Here is a 21,003-nt window from a genome sequence, read left to right on the forward strand (position 1 = left end):
GTGTAAATAATAGGGTTAGTCACACTCCATGAGTAAAAATAAAACCATGGAACCGGACCAGTATTATTCTATTATATCGGATGTAAGTCACATGAACTAAATACAAGTCAATGAATGGTGTGTTAGTAATTCTTGTCGCTGATATATATTCATGTTATCCTGAATTAGTAGAATGGTTGGTTGTTTATATTTTTTAAGTTTCCTGTGACGGAAAATGTCTGTGGAAAACTTATATATTTTAAGGGTGTTATTCGTACGTCCTGTGATGAAGATATCTGTGGAGTACTGGTGATTTTTTTATGAGTATTTTCTGTGATCGAGTATCTGTGATATACCATATTTTAGGAGCAGTATAGTCCTGTGACTGGTATATTATCTGTGGAATATTGTTGCTAATGTTATATTTTTGAAGTCGTTTCCTGTGACGAAAGAATGTCTGTGGAAAACTGATATATTTTAAGGGTGTTACCCGTACGTCATTTGACGAAGATATCTGTGGAGTACTGGTGAATTTTCAGTATAGTCCTGTGACTGGTATATAGTCTGTGGAATACTGTTGCTTATTTGGATACCGAATTGTAATATCAGCTACTAGTATATATTTTTGTGTCAACATTAACAAGAATTGTATATGAACTGATTTTTAACTAGGCTTGAAGTGGCGAGTCAACCATTCATTGAATACCATAAAGACATTTGTATAGCTATAACATTTTATGTAACTTTAATATTGATGAAGGACTTTTTATCACCACAAAATATAATTATTAGGAGTTATGTATAGTACCGAATAAATATATTAAACATTTTACAGAAGACGATAAACAGGACGAGGAAGACAGTATGAAGAGTGGAAAAACCTGCATGATTGGATGATGGATTGTTATATTTAATATTTCTATGATGTGTTTCTTACTAAACATTATTAGTTTTAATCTTACACCAAGAGACTACCTTTACCAAGTTGCTCTATGTTGATTCTATATTATATTATGAAATGACATTTGCATGACATACATACTCTCATATTTGAGGACACATCCTTTTTATATAAGGTAGGGGGTAGTGTTACGCCCCGGTGATTTGAAAGCTGATAATTTTACTGTGGTTTAACTTGTGTAAATAAGATAGATGTGTTTATACTATCACTGTGGTCTCCGTTCCACACTTGATACATGCATATGTCCGTTGTTGTGTTCTGATTCGTATTTTACAGAAGAAATAGCTTACCTGGACCTTACATTATATACTGACTTCTTTAAATCTATATATCGACTTTATTTATGTGTGTTATTGTTCATTTTGTATTTGTATATACTTAGTTTCAGTATAACGCGCCAAATGTAACGTTACGTGTTCCTGTTCTTGTTTGTGAATAACTTGTGTATTACGTCACACGTAACGACGATTTTGTATAAAATACGGGACGCATGTTCCTACTGAGAGCTTCTCTCCAAGAACCTCCATGCAGTTAGCAGTATCTCTCAAATCATAATTTGCTGCACCAAGTAAAAGTGCTTGGTGATATTATTTATCAGACTTGATAATTAACCAAGTCTTCATATAAAAATGCTGACGTACTGTTTGCTCGGGTAAATCGCTAACCATGCACCGAGTATGCTGAGTATTAGAATGCAGTGTCCCAAGTAGATTTTCCTGCACCAAGTATGCAGAGTACTAGAATGCCGTGTCCCAAGTAGATTTTCTTGCATCGAGCGCTAGAAGAATTATTTTATTAACTTGGTGCAAGTAATGCACCTTGCTGTATTACTTATTGTATATATCATTAACGTATTTGGTTTTATGAACCACTGTATGTGTTGTATTGCTAAACAGAAATAATAGAATTAATACAATTTATGAACTCCTATATGATGTTTATTATTATTTCCTTCACCAGAGGCCCACATAAGTAACGACGGGTATATCCTGACAAGAAAACCCCGGAACGTTACAATATTGTTCAGCATTTTTAGTGTAATTATTTGAAAAATATTACCCGTGATGCATTGGATGCTGAAACACTCGTCAGTTGTTGTCTTTTGTTGTATGTTATTGTTTTGTTACCTTTTGGGAATTTAATGTTGGTGTCCAGAGCTTTTGTAGTCTATGTGTATTTAATCAATTCATACTTATCTATTTGTTCACTGCTCAGACAACATGTTGGCCTCTAGATGCTTTTTTCTGTTTTTTTATTGTTGGGCTGCTGTCACATTGACATATTAAATCCTGTGTATCTCGTTACGTTACGTGTTTTTATTTCTTCTTCACATGTTGTTGTTACCTCTTTACGTTATGATGACGCCATTTACTGCTATGGCGTTTCTCTTCATTTGGTTTATGTCCTGTATCATGAATTTCAAAACGGCAATTCGTTGCATGGTTATCTTAACCTTTTTAAGTATCGTTCTATTTTAACACCTATATGATTATTGTAACTTAATCAACATAAATCTCTGATCACATACATGTAAGGATCATCACTCTTTTTCAAGTCGTTAAGTGACGATTTTTTTTTAGTGTAAACATATTTTATTAATTAAATTCAAGTTAAGTAATAATATACACAATTTGGCATTAACATATTAATACAATTTAATAATTAATAGGATCCTGAAACAAGCTGTTAACTTATATTAATCCGTTTCCTATATGTTAACTTATATCAATCCGTTTCCTAAATTTATTATTTTTAGATCACAGCTATGTTCTGTATGTCTTTGTATAGGAAAGCGGGTCATGATTAATTTATATTGAAAAAATGTCTCGCCATCATGCCATGGAATAGAAGTTCCTCCATAATACAAGTTCCAAAAGGAAGGAATGTTCTGTAAAATTATTTCCACTGGAAGATATATCACAGTATATTTTCTGACGGAATAAAGGATATAGAGTATTTTTTTCCAACAGATATAATAGCTGAGAAACAAATATACGTTGACAAGGAGAACTCAGTCAAACAATCCTTATTTATTTCATCACAGATTAATTTTTGGAAAATGACGCAGTCAATTTTCTTTTACCGTTGACCAGACTTTTAAGCCGATTTCCAAACTCGGTTCCGTATTTTACATACTTATGTACTATACATAATTTCATTATTAACCTGTCCATATGTTTATTGGCATTTAATGGTATTTTGAGCTATTCCTTTGGTATATTTTTCATATTTATACGAGCTTTCGTTTATGTGCATGTCTGACTACCAAACATTAAATCATTTGAAGAAAAGTAATTTTGCAATAATTTATGTTGTCATTTTAAGATTTCAGTTTATGTATATATATATATATATATAACTCGTCTAAACATCAGCCCAACAATGTTAGATCTGTAAATTTGCTTTCGCAAATTTTTTGTTCTTCCCTCGCCGGGATTCGAACTCTTGCTACTGAGATATCAAATCGCCTGCACTGTATCCGACGCGCTAGACCACACGACCACCTAGGCTTCAAAAATAAAGCTTTCGGTGGCCTTGTGTTACCTTTCCTCGTCAGTTTTAATCTAGCGTCGTAATACAGTACATGATATATAAGGCATGAAGATGTAATTGTTACAGATCAGCTGAAATATCTATTGTAAAGGATCCTACAAATTAATGTAAGATATAGTCACAGAAATAATTATATTTATAAGTACGTCTGAACCAGTGACAACCCTACAACAGATTTATCCATCGGATCACAAGCAGTGATGGTGATCCATGGTTGTGTACATTCTGTATATACAACTCGTCAAAACATCAGTCCAACAATCATGACAATGTTAGATCTGTAAATTTGCTTTCGCAAATTTTTTGTTCTTCCCTCGCCGGGATTCGAACTCTTGTTACTGAGATATCGTGATACCAAATCGCCTGCACTGTATCCGACGCGCTAGACCACACGACCACCTAGGCTTCAAAAGTAAAGCTTTCGGTGGCCTTGCGTTACCTTTCCTCGTCAGTTTTAATCTAGCGTCGTAATACAGTACATGATATATAAGGCATAAAGATGTAATTGTTACAGATCAGCTGAAATATCTATTGTAAAGGATCCTACAAATTAATGTAAGATACAGTCACAGAAATAATTATATTTATAAGTACGTCTGAACCAGTGACAACTCTACAACAGATTTATCCATCGGATCACCAGCAGTGATGGTGATCCATAGTTGTGTACATTCTGTATATACAACTCGTCTTAACATCAGCCCAACAATCATGACAATGTTAGATCTGTAAATTTGCTGTCGCAAATTTTTTGTTCTTCCCTCGCCGGGATTCAAACTCTTGCTACTGAGATATCGTGATACCAAATCGCCTGCACTGTATCCGACGCGCTAGACCACACGACCACCTAGGCTTCAAAAATAAAGCTTTCGGTGGCCGTGTGTTACCTTTCCTCGTCAGTTTTAATCTAGCGTCGTAATACAGTACATGATATATATGGCATGAAGATGTAATTGTTACAGATCAGCTGAAATATCTATTGTAAAGGATCCTACAAATTAATGTAAGATGCAGCCACAGAAATAATTATATTTATAAGTACGTCTGAACCAGTGACAACTCTACAACAGATTTATCCATCGGATCACCAGCAGTGATGGTGATACATGGTTGTGTACATTCTGTATATACAACTCGTCTAAACATCAGCCCAACAATTTTAGATCTATAAATTTGCTTTCGCAAATTTTGTGTTCTTCCCTCGCCGGGATTCGAACTCTTGCTACTGAGATATCGTGACACCAAATCGCCTGCACTGTTTCCAACGCGCTAGACCACACGACCACCTAGGCTTCAAAAATAAAGCTTTCGGTGGCCGTGTGTTACCTTTCCTCGTCAGTTTTAATCTAGCGTTGTAATACAGTACATGATATATAAGGCATGAAGATGTAATTGTTACAGATCAGCTGAAATATCTATTGTAAATGATCCTACAAATTAATGTAAGATACAGTCACAGAAATAATTATATTGATAAGTACGTCTGAACCAGTGACAACTCTACAACAGATTTATCCATCGGATCACCAGCAGTGATGGTGATACATGGTTGTGTACATTCTGTATATACAACTCGTCTAAACATTAGCCCAACAATGTTAGAACTGTAAGTTAGCTTTCGCAATTTTTTTGTTCTTCCCTCGCCGGGATTCGAACTCTTGCTACTGAGATATCGTGACACCAAATCGCCTGCACTGTATCCGACACGCTAGACCACACGACCACCTACCCTTCCAAAATAAAGCTTTCGGTGGCCGTGTGTTACCTTTCCTCGTCAGTTTTAATGTAGCGTCGTTATACAGTACATGATTTATAAGGCATGAAGATGTAATTGTTACAGATCAGCTGAAATATCTATTGTAAATGATCCTACAAATTAATGTAAGATACAGTCACAGACATAATTATATTTATAAGTATGTTTGAACCAGTGACAACTCTACAACAGATTTATCCATCGGATCATCAGCAGTGATGGTGATACATGGTTGTGTACATTCTGTATATACAACTCGTCTAAACATCAGCCCAACAATGTTAGATCTGTAAATTTGCTTTCGCAAATTTTTTGTTCTTCCCTCGCCGGGATTCGAACTCTTGCTACTGGGATATCGTGACACCAAATCGCCTGCACTGTATCCGACGCGCTAGACCACACGACCACCTAGGCTTCAAAAATAAAGCTTTCGGTGGCCTTGTGTTACCTTTCCTCGTCAGTTTTAATCTAGCATCGTAATACAGTACATGATATATAAGGCATGAAGATGTAATTGTTACAAATCAGCTGAAATATCTATTGTAAAGGATCCTACAAATTAATGTAAGATACAGTCACAGAAATAATTATATTTATAAGTACGTCTGAACCAGTGACAACTCTACAACAGATTTATCCATCGGATCACCAGCAGTGATGGTGATCCATGGTTGTGTACATTCTGTATATACAACTCGTCTAAACATCAGCCCAACAATCATGACAATGTTAGATCTGTACATTTGCTTTCGCAAATTTTTTGTTCTTCCCTCGCCGTGATTCGAACTCTTGTTACTGAGATATCGTAATACCAAATCGCCTGCACTGTATCCGACGCGCTAGACCACACGACCACCTAGGCTTCAAAAGTAAAGCTTTCGGTGGCTTTGTGTTTACCTTTCCTCGTTAGTTTTAATCTAGCGTCGTAATACAGTACATGATATATAAGGCATGAAGATGTAATTGTTACAGATCAGCTGAAATATCTATTGTAAAGGATTCTACAAATTAATGTAAGATACAGTCACAGAAATAATTATATTTATAAGTACGTCTGAACCAGTGACAACTCTACAACAGATTTATCAATCGGATCACCAGCAGTGATGGTGATCCATGGTTGTGTACATTCTGTATATACAACTCGTCTTAACATCAGCCCAACAATCATGACAATGTTAGATCTGTAAATTTGCTTTCGCAAATTTTTTGTTCTTCCCTCGCCGGTATTCGAACTCTTGCTACTGAGAAATCGTGATACCAAATCGCCTGCACTGTATCCGCGCGCTAGACCACACGACCACCTAGGTTTCAAAAATAAAGCTTTCGGTGGCCGTGTGTTACCTTTCCTCGTCAGTTTTAATCTAGCGTCGTAATACAGTACATGATATATAAGGCATGAAGATGTAATTGTTACAGATCAGCTGAAATATCTATTGTAAAGGATCCTACAAATTAATGTAAGATACAGTCACAGAAATAATTATATTTATAAGTACGTCTGAACCAGTGACAACTCTACAACAGATTTATCCATCGGATCACCAGCAGTGATGGTGATCCATGGTTGTGTACATTCTGTATATACAACTCGTCTAAACATCAGCCCAACAATCATGACAATGTTAGATCTGTACATTTGCTTTCGCAAATTTTTTGTTCTTCCCTCGCCGTGATTCGAACTCTTGTTACTGAGATATCGTAATACCAAATCGCCTGCACTGTATCCGACGCGCTAGACCACACGACCACCTAGGCTTCAAAAGTAAAGCTTTCGGTGGCTTTGTGTTTACCTTTCCTCGTCAGTTTTAATCTAGCGTCGTAATACAGTACATGATATATAAGGCATGAAGATGTAATTGTTACAGATCAGCTGAAATATCTATTGTAAAGGATCCTACAAATTAATGTAAGATACAGTCACAGAAATAATCATATTTATAAGTACGTCTGAACCAGTGACAACTCTACAACAGATTTATCCATCGGATCACCAGCAGTGATGGTGATACATGGTTGTGTACATTCTGTATATACAACTCGTCTAAACATCAGCCCAACAATGTTAGATCTGTAAATTAGCTTTCGCAATTTTTTTGTTCTTCCCTCGCCGGGATTCGAACTCTTGCTATTGAGATATCGTGACACCAAATCGCCTGCACTGTATCCGACGCGCTAGACCACACGACCACCTAGGCTTCAAAAATAAAGCTTTTGGTGGCCGTGTGTTACCTTTTCTCGTCAGTTTTAATCTAGCGTCGTAATACAGTACATGATATATAAGGCATGAAGATGTAATTGTTACAGATCAGCTGAAATATCTATTGTAAATGATCCTACAAATTAATGTAAGATACAGTCACAGAAATAATTATATTTATAAGTACGTCTGAACCAGTGACAACTCTACAACAGATTTATCTATCGGATCACCAGCAGTGATGGTGATACATGATTGTGTACATTCTGTATATACAACTCGTCTAAACATCAGCCCAACAATCATGACAATGTTAGATCTGTAAATGTGCTTTCGCAAATTTTTTGTTCTTCCCTCGCCGTGATTCGAACTCTTGCTACTGAGATATCGTGACACCAAATCGCCTGCACTGTATCCGACGCGCTAGACCACATGATCACCTAGGCTTCAAAAATTAAATCTTTCGGTGGCCGTGTGTAACCTTTCCTCGTCAGTTTTAATCTAGCGTTGTAAAACAGTACATGATATATAAGGCATGAAGATGTAATTGTTAGAGATCAGCTGAAATATCTATTGCAAGGATCCTACAAATTAATGTAAGATACAGTCACAGAAATAATTATATTTATAAGTACGTCTGAACCAGTGACAACCCTACAACAGATTTATCCATCGGATCACCAGCAGTGATGGTGATACATGGTTGTGTACATTCAGTATATACAACTCGTCTAAACACCAGCCCAACAATCATGACAATGTTAGATCTGTAAATTTGCTTTCGCAAATTATTTGTTCTTCCCTTGCCGGGATTCGAACTCTTGCTACTGAGATATCGTGACACCAAATCGCCTGCACTGTATCCGACGCGCTAGACCACACGACCACCTAGGCTTCAAAAATAAAGCTTTCGGTGGCCTTGTGTTTCCTTTCCTCGTCAGTTTTAATCTAGCGTCGTAATACAGTACATGATATATAAGGCATGAAGATGTAATTGTTACAGATCAGCTGAAATATCTATTGTAAAGGTTCCTACAAATTAATGTAAGATACAGTCACAATAAATAATTATATTTATAAGTACGTCTGAACCAGTGACAACTCTACAACAGATTTATCCATCGGATCACCAGCAGTGATGGTGATACATGGTTGTGTACATTCTGTATATACAACTCGTCTAAACATCAGCCCAACAATGTTAGATCTGTAAATTTTCTTTCGCAAATTTTTTGTTCTTCCCTCGCCGGGATTCGAACTCTTGCTACTGAGATATCGTGACACCAAATCGCCTGCACTGTATCCGACGCGCTAGACCACACGACCACCTAGGCTTCAAAAATAAAGCTTTCGGTAGCCGTGTGTTTCCTCTCCTCGTCAGTTTTAATCTAGCGTCGTAATACAGTACATGATATATAAGGCATGAAGATGTAATTGTTACAGATCAGCTAATTATCTATTGTTAAGGATCCAACAAATTAATGTAAGATACAGTCACAGAAATAATTATATTTATAAGTACGTCTGAACCAGTGACAACTCTACAACAGATTTATCCATCGGATCACCAGCAGTGATGGTGATACATGGTGGTGTAGATTCTGTATATACAACTCGTCTAAACATCAGCCCAACAATGTTAGATCTGTAAATTTTTTGTTGTTCCCTCGCCGGGATTCGAACTCTAGCTACTGAGATATCGTGACACCAAATCGCCTGCACTGTATCCGACGCGCTAGACCACACGATCACCTAGGCTTCAAAAATAAAGCTTTCGGTAGCCGTGTGTTACCTTTCCTCGTCAGTTTTAATCTAGCGTCGTAATACAGTACATGATATATAAGGCATGAAGATGTAATTGTTACAGATCAGCTGAAATATCTATTGTAAAGGATCCTACAAATTAATGTAAGATACAGTCACAGAAATAATTATATTTATAAGTACGTCTGAACCAGTGACAACTCTACAACAGATTTATCCATCGGATCACCAGCAGTGATGGTGATACATGGTTGTGTACATTCTGTATATACAACTCGTCTAAACATCAGCCCAACAATGTTAGATCTGTAAATTAGCTTTCGCAATTTGTTTGTTCTTCCCTCGCCGGGATTCGAACTCTTGCTATTGAGATATCGTGACACCAAATCGCCTGCACTGTATCCGACGCGCTAGATCACACGATCACCTAGGCTTCAAAAATAAAGCTTTCGGTGGCCGTGTGTTACCTTTCCTCGTCAGTTTTAATCTAGCGTCGTAATACAGTACATGATATATAAGGCATGAAGATGTAATTGTTTCAGATCAGCTGAAATATCTATTGTAAAGGATCCTACAAATTAATGTAAGATACAGTCACAAAAATAATTATATTTATAAGTACGTCTGAACCAGTGCCAACTCTACAACAGATTTATCCATCGGATCACCAGCAGTGATGGTGAGACATGGGTGTGTACATTCTGTATATACAACTCGTCTAAACATCAGCCCAACAATGTTAGATCTGTAAATTTGCTTTCGCAATTTGTTTGTTCTTCCCTCGCCGGGATTCGAACTCTTGCTACTGAGATATCGTGACACCAAATCGCCTGCACTGTATCCGACGCGCTAGACCACACGTTCACCTAGGCTTCAAAAATAAAGCTTTAGGTAGCCGTTGGTTACCTTTCCTCGTCAGTTTTAATCTAGCGTCGTAATACGGTACATGATATATAAGGCATAAAGATGTAATTGTTACAGATCAGATAATTATCTATTGTAAAGGATCCTACAAATTAATGTAAGATACAGTCACAGAAATAATTATATTTATAAGTACGTCTGACCCAGTGACAACTCTACAACAGATTTATCCATCGGATCACCAGCAGTGATGGTGATACATGGTTGTGTACATTCTGTATATACAACTCGTCTAAACATCAGCCCAACAATGTTAGATCTGTAAATTGGCTTTCGCATTTTTTTTGTTATTCCCTCGCCGGGATTCGAACTCTTGCTACTGAGATATCGTGACACCAAATCGCCTGCACTGTATACGACGCGCTAGACCACACGACCACATAGGCTTCAAAAATTAAGCTTTCGGTGGCCGTGTGTTACCTTTCCTCGTCAGTTTTAATCTAGCGTCGTAATACAGTACATGATATATAAGGCATGAAGATGTAATTGTTACAGATCAGCTGAAATATCTATTGTAAAGGATCCTACAAATTAATGTAAGATACAGTCACAGAAATAATTATATTTATAAGTACGTCTGATTCAGTGACAACTCTACAACAGATTTATCAATCGGATCACCAGCAGTGATGGTGATACATGGTGGTGTAGATTCTGTATATACAACTCGTCTAAACATCAGCCCAACAATGTTAGATCTGTAAATTTTTTGTTCTTCCCTCGCCGGGATTCGAACTCTAGCTACTGAGATATCGTGACACCAAATCGCCTGCACTGTATCCGACGCGCTAGACCACACGATCACCTAGGCTTCAAAAATAAAGCTTTCGGTAGCCGTGTGTTACCTTTCCTCGTCAGTTTTAATCTAGCGTCGTAATACAGTACATGATATATAAGGCATGAAGATGTAATTGTTACAGATCAGCTGAAATATCTATTGTAAAGGATCCTACAAATTAATGTAAGATACAGTCACAGAAATAATTATATTTATAAGTACGTCTGAACCAGTGACAACTCTACAACAGATTTATCCATCGGATCACCAGCAGTGATGGTGATACATGGTTGTGTACATTCTGTATATGCAACTCGTCTAAACATCAGCCCAACAATGTTAGATCTGTAAATTAGCTTTCGCAATTTGTTTGTTCTTCCCTCGCCGGGATTCGAACTCTTGCTATTGAGATATCGTGACACCAAATCGCCTGCACTGTATCCGACGCGCTAGATCACACGATCACCTAGGCTTCAAAAATAAAGCTTTCGGTGGCCGTGTGTTACCTTTCCTCGTCAGTTTTAATCTAGCGTCGTAATACAGTACATGATATATAAGGCATGAAGATGTAATTGTTACAGATCAGCTGAAATATCTATTGTAAAGGATCCTACAAATTAATGTAAGATACAGCCACAAAAATAATTATATTTATAAGTACGTCTGAACCAGTGCCAACTCTACAACAGATTTATCCATCGGATCACCAGCAGTGATGGTGAGACATGGGTGTGTACATTCTGTATATACAACTCGTCTAAACATCAGCCCAACAATGTTAGATCTGTAAATAAGCTTTCGCAATTTGTTTGTTCTTCCCTCGCCGGGATTCGAACTCTTGCTACTGAGATATCGTGACACCAAATCGCCTGCACTGCATCCGACGCGCTAGACCACACGTTCACCTAGGCTTCAAAAATAAAGCTTTCGGTAGCCGTTGGTTACCTTTCCTCGTCAGTTTTAATCTAGCGTCGTAATACGGTACATGATATATAAGGCATAAAGATGTAATTGTTACAGATCAGATAATTATCTATTGTAAAGGATCCTACAAATTAATGTAAGATACAGTCACAGAAATAATTATATTTATAAGTACGTCTGAACCAGTGACAACTCTACAACAGATTTATCCATCGGATCACCAGTTGTGATGGTGATACATGGTTGTGTACATTCTGTATATACAACTCGTCTAAACATCAGCCCAACAATGTTAGATCTGTAAATTGGCTTTCGCATTTTTTTTGTTCTTCCCTCGCCGGGATTCGAACTCTTGCTACTGAGATATCGTGACACCAAATCGCCTGCACTGTATACGACGCGCTAGACCACACGACCACATAGGCTTCAAAAATTAAGCTTTCGGTGGCCGTGTGTTACCTTTCCTCGTCAGTTTTAATCTAGCGTCGTAATACAGTACATGATATATAAGGCATGAAGATGTAATTGTTACAGATCAGCTGAAATATCTATTGTAAAGGATCCTACAAATTAATGTAAGATACAGTCACAGAAATAATTATATTTATAAGTACGTCTGAACCAGTGACAACTCTATATATATATATATATATATATATATATATATATATATTATATATATTGAAAAGTTTAAAATTTTGTCCACGCTGTGCATAAAATAGGGAAAAAAAGTAAGGCTGAAAATGCACCAAATATTTATATTCAATATGAATATTCACATTTTATGTTCTCCATAGTATCCTACCGGTTTCACTGTTTAACAGATCTTCAAGGATATGGTTGCTGGCGACGTCGTCAGGGGTAACGTCCATCAGCGACATTATTATTTAGTCCTGAACATTATAATATAGCACAACGTAGGTACTTAAAACGAAAGTGAAAGTACATAATTATTGACGTTCAGGACTAAATAATAATGTCGATGATGGACGTTACCCCTGACGACGTCGCCAGCAACCATATCCTTGAAGATCTGTTAAACAGTGAAACCGGTAGGATACTATGGAGAACTTTTTTGAACAATTTGTTGTTGTAATAGACAAAATGTGAATATTCATATTGAATATAAATATTTGGTGCATTTTTAGCCTTACTTTTTTTCCCCCATATATATATATATATATATATATAGAAGTCTAAATTGAAAACAACGTTCAACCCTATGATTGCGTTGGATAAAAACCGCAATTTTTATACGTGTGCATGCAAAACAAATTTCTTGGTAGAGGGGTCTAAATACAGCACAAACAACATTTTCTAAAAGACCAAAAAAGTGAAAAAGTATATTTTAACAAAACGCATTTGACTAGCAGGTCGAACAACTGATGTTCTTAAACCCTGCTGGCTGCCATTGGCGATTGCCAAATAAACGGATCACGAGATGTAACAAAATGGATCTTATAATTAATCTATTACCAAACAGAAAACAATAAACTTGCGGAAAAGATGGTATACCGCAAACCAGAGGTGCAAAAATGTGTACACCATATCCGGATTTCGACAATTAATGTCTCTACAATGATGTTAGGAATCGAAAAGATATTTGGAAGGCCATATAATTTACCTCAATTTAGGATAGACTCTTGAATTTTGAAAGAGTCGAAATAGGATGAACGAATCATATAAACCCGAAGGCAAATATAATACAAGCCCAAACGAAAAAATATAAAGAAGTCTAAATTGAAAACAACGTTCAACCCTATGATTGCATTGGATAAAAACCGCAATTTTTATAAGTGTGCATGCAAAACAAATTTCTTGGTTGAGGGGTCTATATACAGCACAAACAACATTTTCTAAAAGACCAAAAAAGTGAAAAAGTATATTTTAACAAAACGCATTTGACTAGCAGGTCGAACAACTGATGTTCTTAAACCCTGCTGACTGCAATTTGCGATTGCCAAATAAACGGATCACGAGATGTAACAAAATGGATCTTATAATTAATCTATTACCAAACAGAAAACAATGAACTTGCGGAAAAGATGGAATACCGCAAACAAGAGGTGCAAAAATGTGTAAACCATATCCGGATTTCGACAATTAATGTCTCTTCAGTGATGTTAGGAATCGAAAAGGTATTTGGAAGGCCATATAATTTACCTCAATTTAGGATAGACTCTTGAACTTTGAAAGAGTCGAAATAGGATGAACGGATCATATAAACCCGAAGGCAAATATAATACAAGCCCAAACGAAAAAATATAAAGAAGTCTAAATTGAAAACAACGTTCAACCCTATGATTGCGTTGGATAAAAACCGCAATTTTTATACGTGTGCATGCAAAACAAATTTCTTGGTAAAGGGGTCTAAATACAGCACAAACATCATTTTCTAAAAGACCAAAAAAGTGAAAAAGTATATTTTAACAAAACGCATTTGACTAGCAGGTCGAACAACTGACGTTCTTAAATCCTGCTGACTGTCATTGGCGATTGCCAAATAAACGGATCACGAGATGTAACAAAATGGATCTGATAATTAATCTATTACCAAACAGAAAACAATAATAAACTTGCGGAAAAGATGGTTTCCCGCAAACAAGAGGTGCAAAAATGGGTACACCATATCCGGATTTCGACAATTAATGTCTCTTCAGTGATGTTAGGAATCGAAAAGGTATTTGGAAGGCCATATAATTTACCTCAATTTAGGATAGACTCTTGAATTTTGAAAGAGTCGAAATAGGATGAACGGATCATATAAACGCGAAGGCAAATATAATAAAAGCTCAAACGGAAAAATATAAAGAAGGCTAAATTGAAAACAACGTCCAACCCTATGATTGCGTTGGATAAAAACCGCAATTTTTATACGTGTGCATGCAAAACAAATTTCTTGATAGAGGGGTCTAAATACAGCACAAACAACATTTTCTAAAAGACCAAAAAAGTGAAAAAGTATATTTTAACAAAACACATTTGACTAGCAGGTCGAACAACTGATGTTCTTCAAGCCTAGGTGGTCGTGTGGTCTAGCGCGTCGGATACAGTGCAGGCGATTTGGTGTCACGATATCTCAGTAGCATGAGTTCGAATTCCGGCGAGGGAAGAACAAAACATTTGCGAAAGCAAATTTACAGATCTAACATTGTTGGGCTGATGTTTAGCTATATATAGATGGTGTCACTATGGTTGTAATTGTCAAACTAGTATAACAATACTATTGTCTTAATCTACAGAAATTGATCATGTTTAGGTAACAGAAATGACAATGTCACTAGGTCACCTGTAACTTATCTCTGGAACAAGGACTATGTGGGGTATAAGAGCTTACTTACTACAGGCTCTTCGTAATCATTTTGTAAAATATATCTACAAAGAAGGGAGACAAATTCACATATAACTTTGAATATTGTAGATTGTTCAGGTAGTCTTGAGCTATTTCTTTGTACAGCAGAACAACTAGTAGTTATCTTTACTTCACACATATATATATATATATATATATCTTGACAAACAAATAAAAAAGCTATAGACATTGAAAACAATTCATATCTATTTTACTGTCAGTCACCCTACCTACCATGAACTGAATCGTCTCCTAAGATTCAGTAGGTAAATTATGTGAAAATCAAGACTTGCATCAAAAATATCCCAATATGAGAGACAATGGCGTCATTTTTCCTTAGAACTTTCAGCTCTTTGATTTATTCATCGGACCTCACCACGAGTGAAGCAATGGGTACCCAGTGGTCCAAACGGTGACTACTAAAGAACAATGAGGTAACAAGGCAAAGCAAACTACATTTTAACTACTTTGATAAAAGGTTATGTTGACCAAAATTACAAAACAGAATAAAATACTCACGTTTTCCAGACATAAACAATTCTAAAAATTCGTCCCACGTTCCATCAAAGTTGACAAAAATATCTTTTAAACAGTGGTAATAATATGAAACACATACATCTTTAGGATTTCGAATCATGTGGACAATTTTGCCCTTGTTTTCTCTGTGTTGCTTAGGTATATATTTGAATAGACAATGCGTGTCCATAATCCTTGGTGATGGAACGCTGTTTAACACAGACAAATCATCAACTGCTTCTAACATGACTTGTATTTTGCTTTTTTTGTCTAATTCTGTCGTGTTTCTCAGTAACATATAAACAATTTCATAAGTCCAATGTGTTCCTAAAATAAAAGAATTTTTTTTTCTCGCTTGCATCAGACATTTGAAATATTAGTTGAAAAGAAAGAATATTGATAAAAAAAATATTAAAACAGTCACGCGAAGCCTTTCACATAAACAGATTTATCGAACGACCATTTAATTAAATAAGGAAAACTTTTGTTTGATAAGATTGTGTGAAAGTGTAGTGTAAAGAGTGTAAAAGTCAAAACTGTCAACCGAATCAAAAGGACCATCAAAAGCACGTAATTTATCTAAAACATCCAAAGAATTTTTTAGACTCAAAAAATGGTTAATTCCACTATTTTCTTATCTTTAAATACAAAAATTAATGATCAGTTCTTTGATAGTAGTTAAGGAACTCGTTAAAACGCTGAACGTCTAGTAGAAGAACACTGACTAGAGGCCGAGATGAAAAGATATTTTACGGGTTTTTTGTGTAGTTTAAGTAACCAATACATAGTGGAGACCTTCAAATGTTCAGAAAAGGCCTTAACCTGAGCTGTGGTTGTGACATGATTATTTACTATATGACTCTCTGTGGAGCGTACGGCATTGAATGTAGTTGAATGTATAATTTCATTCTTAAGGACTTCCGTGTAGTATTTACGTGATACCACCGCCACATTGTTGGCTGCTTTGTCAGCCGGTACGAACACAAAACGCTTTGCGACTACTTGAATATTGTTTTTAATCCTAGAAATGGGCGTATTACTTATTCTTTTATTTATTTCTAAATTATTTTTAAAATGTGATAAGCGAATATCAACAATATTCAGACATTTATTCAAATAGGAATAAAGTGACTCTTTGTCAGATTTCTCCCGTTTACACCATTTTTACAGTAGGATGAAATAGCATCTTTAATAACCTGACGACACTCTTCCCAATTTATTTTCGACGGTGGACGATATTTTGGTCCTTTTTTTAGAATCTTTATAACCTCTCGGTCTTAACGATGTTGAGGTCCCATGTAATTACATGGCCATAGGGATCATATCTAAACTTTGATGTTTCACAGTCTCATGTCGAACGAGCTTTATTTTCTATACTGTCGTCTGATGTAACTGACGTATAATTAAAAATTAACTTCTACTGGTTTTTTTATACGAAAAAGAATTTATAAGTGGCTCTATGTTATCAAAATATGGAGGTATAACAATTTGAACGGTAAATCATGAAAAATACTCCACTAATGAATAAAACCAATACCTCTATTAATGTATTTTATTTTTATGAAACACTTTTTATGGTCTTCAGGTTTGTCAATTTGAGGGACAGTCTATGGTGACAAAAGGCTGTAATAATACGTGTACACTATTTTGTTGGACTAAAAACGATACTGTATCACACTCGTTATAAATATTCTGTAATTTACTAATTTGACCCAGTTTGCATAATCATTGATGTCTACCATTGTTTTTAATTAGAGATAAAAAATCATCAAGTGTAAAATTAGAACCATGTTTATTTCGTTAATTGCGGTAAATGCGATTGCAATGAGACCTATGATTGGGTTGTCTTTTATCAACAATAGTCATGCTATCAATAGAGGAAGTTTTAGATATGTTCCCTTGGCCCATGATATTGTCATTTAGACCTAGGGGATACGCTGTCTGTAGTCGTTTAATCCAAGAAAGTTCGCAAAGTTTACAGGAATCTTCAAACTGTTTATGTGATTGTCCTGGTTGTTTATGGACGATTTGAAGTGGTTGGAATTTTATAAATTTTAATATCGTGTTACTATTTTTCTTAATGTTGGTAAATTAAACTTTTTTAATTTCTTAGGTCTGCGGAAGCGGTATAGATGTTCCTGTGTTCATTTGAAAAATTCACGTCCAGTTTGCCCTACATATTGAATATTACATTTCGATTTTGTTCATGTTACAAGAATATGAGGCTTTGGGTTTTTCAAGTAATGTCTTAAGAAAGGGAAAGAGAAAAAATGTCGGTTTCTATAAAAATTAGAGACAATAATTTGGATTTAAACAACTAAAGCTTCAAGTGCCGGGAGCAAATTGCAAGATAGAACAATATGTGTTCATTGTCGAAAAGATAGAATGCATTTGTAATCGCTACGAAACAGGAGAAAAGCTAGTAGAGCCTCGCTTTTCGTCCTGTTTCTAAAGCTCGTTCAAATTAATTTTATATTTTCCGACAATATAAAAATAAGAAGATGTCGTATAATTGCCAATGAGACAACTCTCCACCACAGACCAAATGACAAATAGAAGTTTACAGCTATTGGTCTTCAACAATGAGCAAACCCATACCGCATATATAGTCAGCTATAAAAGGCCTCGAAATGACAAATGTAAAACAATTCAAACGAGAAAACTAATGTACATATATTGTATATGAACTATCCCGACTTAAATCCACATTACCGAAGTCGTATAATTGAAGCAATCATGCTGTCAGTTATTATAGTCCTGATTCCTTTATACTCTGTTTTCCTTTTTTTAGTTAATAGAAATAAAGAAAGTGTATAAATAAACCAAAAACTAGGTCAACGATCGAGTCTATTGCTAGTGTGTCAGTCGGTATATTGCTTGTCGGTACATTTCTCTAGTTACAATATACTTATTAAGTGGCTTGAAACTTTTCTCTAAGTGTGCCCGAAACAACTTAATAAAGAAAGAAAAAAAAACTATCGAATACAACGAATTTGTTGTGTATAGCTTTAAAATACCATTATAAAAAAAAATTACGTCATTAATTTTCTGTTCGTTTGTCCTGATCACTTGTCAGCTAACACTATTAGATTTTTAAACATAACTACTATTCTTCCATACCTGACTTTGCATACGTGCAGAGTATTATATCTGAATCTCTAGATTTGACATTCATTATATCTTCAATAACGTTCTTGGCTCCTTTTTTCCTAAACGGAATAAACGATGGATACGAAACTCCTTCAAACTCTGGCTCAGGAACCTGTTCAAGATTGGCCAACATTTTCTTCTTCTCCTCTAGGTCCAACTCCATTTTGGTTTACTGCCTGTGTAATCTAAAGTGTCAATGAAAAGAAAGTACGCTGTCATAAGACAACTAGAGGCTCACAGGAGTCTGATTCACATGGCACAAACATAAAACATTAAACCTTTATCAATAGCGTCAGCTTTCTATCGGCATTAAGTATCATTTTAACCATGTTTGATACAGATTCAATCGGAGAACAATTTAAAATTAACAGCAGCATCTGGTGCGCATGATGAGGACCGACGTTCACAAATTGAAAGTATTGTAAGATTAAAATGGAACTGATAAAGTCCCACAACACTGGAATTGCAAATCTAAAAATTTTCATAAATCAAACGGTAGCTTACTAAATCTAACAAGAGGGTAAATTTACCCAAGTATAATCGAGCTAGTACGCGACATGTGAAAAATTTAAGTCCGAGCATACTTAAACCAAAAAAAAAAAAAAAGATTGAAAGGGAGCCTACTTTTTCCAATCCCAACCGTGTGTAAAGTTTCAATAAAATTGATTGAAGCAAATTCAAATTAGGCTAAGCGCGCATTTTGTTAATAAACTGTTTAATATCACATAATAATCATATATTTTGTAATTTTGATAATGCAAATGCTGAAAGTAAAATAGCCGTACTTTAACATGTAAGTTATGCAAATATTCAAAGTCAATGAAACATGACTGAAGGTACATGGCTAAACAATCTACATGGAAATGATATGTGCTAATACAACTGCATACCAAATACCATTTACTTATCATTCCCTTAAAACAAACATAGCCACAACCATTAACTAGTAAACTATATAAAAGTTTAAAAGTCAATGATCCATGATGAGGTGGTGGGGCTATATAATCTCCATGGAATGCAGACTTGCAAGTGTCAAAACATATGAATAAAATATCATTGACTTTAGTAGTTCATCTTAAACTGATCTAATCGCAAACTAATACATGAAACTAAACAAAAGTTTCAAAGTCAATAGACCATGACTGAGGAGACGGTGGCCAAATATTCTCGATGGAAATGAGATGTGCTAATGCTTATACAACTGCATACCAATTAACATTGGCCTACCAATAATGGTTCCCCTTAAACTGAACTAATCACAAACAAATACATGTAAACTAAGCAAATAGACCATGACCAAGGGGGCGGGGCCAAATAATCTCCATGGAAATTGGATATGTCATCGCTTATACAACTGCATACAAAATATCATTGACCTACCACTAGTGGTACCCCATAAACTGACCTAATCACAAACTAATACATGAAACTAAGCAAAAAATTCAAAGTCTATAGACATGACTTAGGGGGCAGGGCCAAATAATCTCCATGGAAATGAGATGTACCAATGCTAATACAACTGAATATGTAACATAAAATATTGTCCCCCATGAAATAATGTACAGGACAATATTTCATTATGAGATAGTGTCCTTGCCCATGAAATTTTGTCACCTCCCTTTGGACAATATTTCACTATGAAATTCTGACCATGACAATATTTCACTATGAAATACTGTCTTTGACATTATTTCACTGTGACATTTTGTCCATGACAATATTTTGTCCATGACAATATTTTGTCCATGACAATATTTCACTGTGAAATACTGTCCAAGAAAATTTTTCTTAATCATATTATTATAAAATTAAAAACCGTACACTTGAGCATGCATCATATAAAAAAAGAAGATGTGGTATGATTGCCAATGAGACAACTCTTCACAAGAGACCAAATGGCACAGGAATTAACAACTATAGGTTACCGTACGGCCTTCAACAATGAGCAAAGCTCATTTTTAGATTTATAACTGATATTATTTTGCAAAGTAAGTATTTTATATTTCAAACTAATATTTATTCTAACATAAGCTAGTTTCAAATTTGTATAGATACTTTATAAATGGTTAACTGATTAAAGAATTGTTTAACATATGTTTCATTGTACTGCATTATACTGTATAAATATAAGTAACTTACTTATGTT

The 21,003-nt window shown here is 35.4% G+C and overlaps 1 protein-coding gene and 1 pseudogene across 1 annotated transcript in view; both read right to left on the reverse strand.

The window, feature by feature from the left end:
• The window catches only part of LOC127704174 (sulfotransferase 1B1-like), a 91,528-nt pseudogene that overhangs the window by 47,384 nt on the left and 23,141 nt on the right, over positions 1-21,003 (reverse strand).
• Positions 1-21,003, reverse strand: part of LOC127704173 (sulfotransferase 1B1-like) — a 34,363-nt gene that overhangs the window by 5,100 nt on the left and 8,260 nt on the right. The window contains exons 2-3 of the mRNA XM_052208065.1: positions 18,828-19,042; positions 15,711-16,034 (exon numbers count right to left, since the gene is read on the reverse strand). Coding sequence (XP_052064025.1) covers positions 15,711-16,034; positions 18,828-19,020 — 517 coding nt within the window. The 5' untranslated portion in view covers positions 19,021-19,042. The remainder of the gene's footprint in view (positions 1-15,710; positions 16,035-18,827; positions 19,043-21,003) is intronic.

Source organism: Mytilus californianus, unplaced genomic scaffold (genome assembly GCF_021869535.1).
Source record: "Mytilus californianus isolate M0D057914Y unplaced genomic scaffold, xbMytCali1.0.p SCAF_6, whole genome shotgun sequence".
NCBI classification, from domain to species: Eukaryota; Metazoa; Mollusca; class Bivalvia; order Mytilida; family Mytilidae; genus Mytilus; species Mytilus californianus.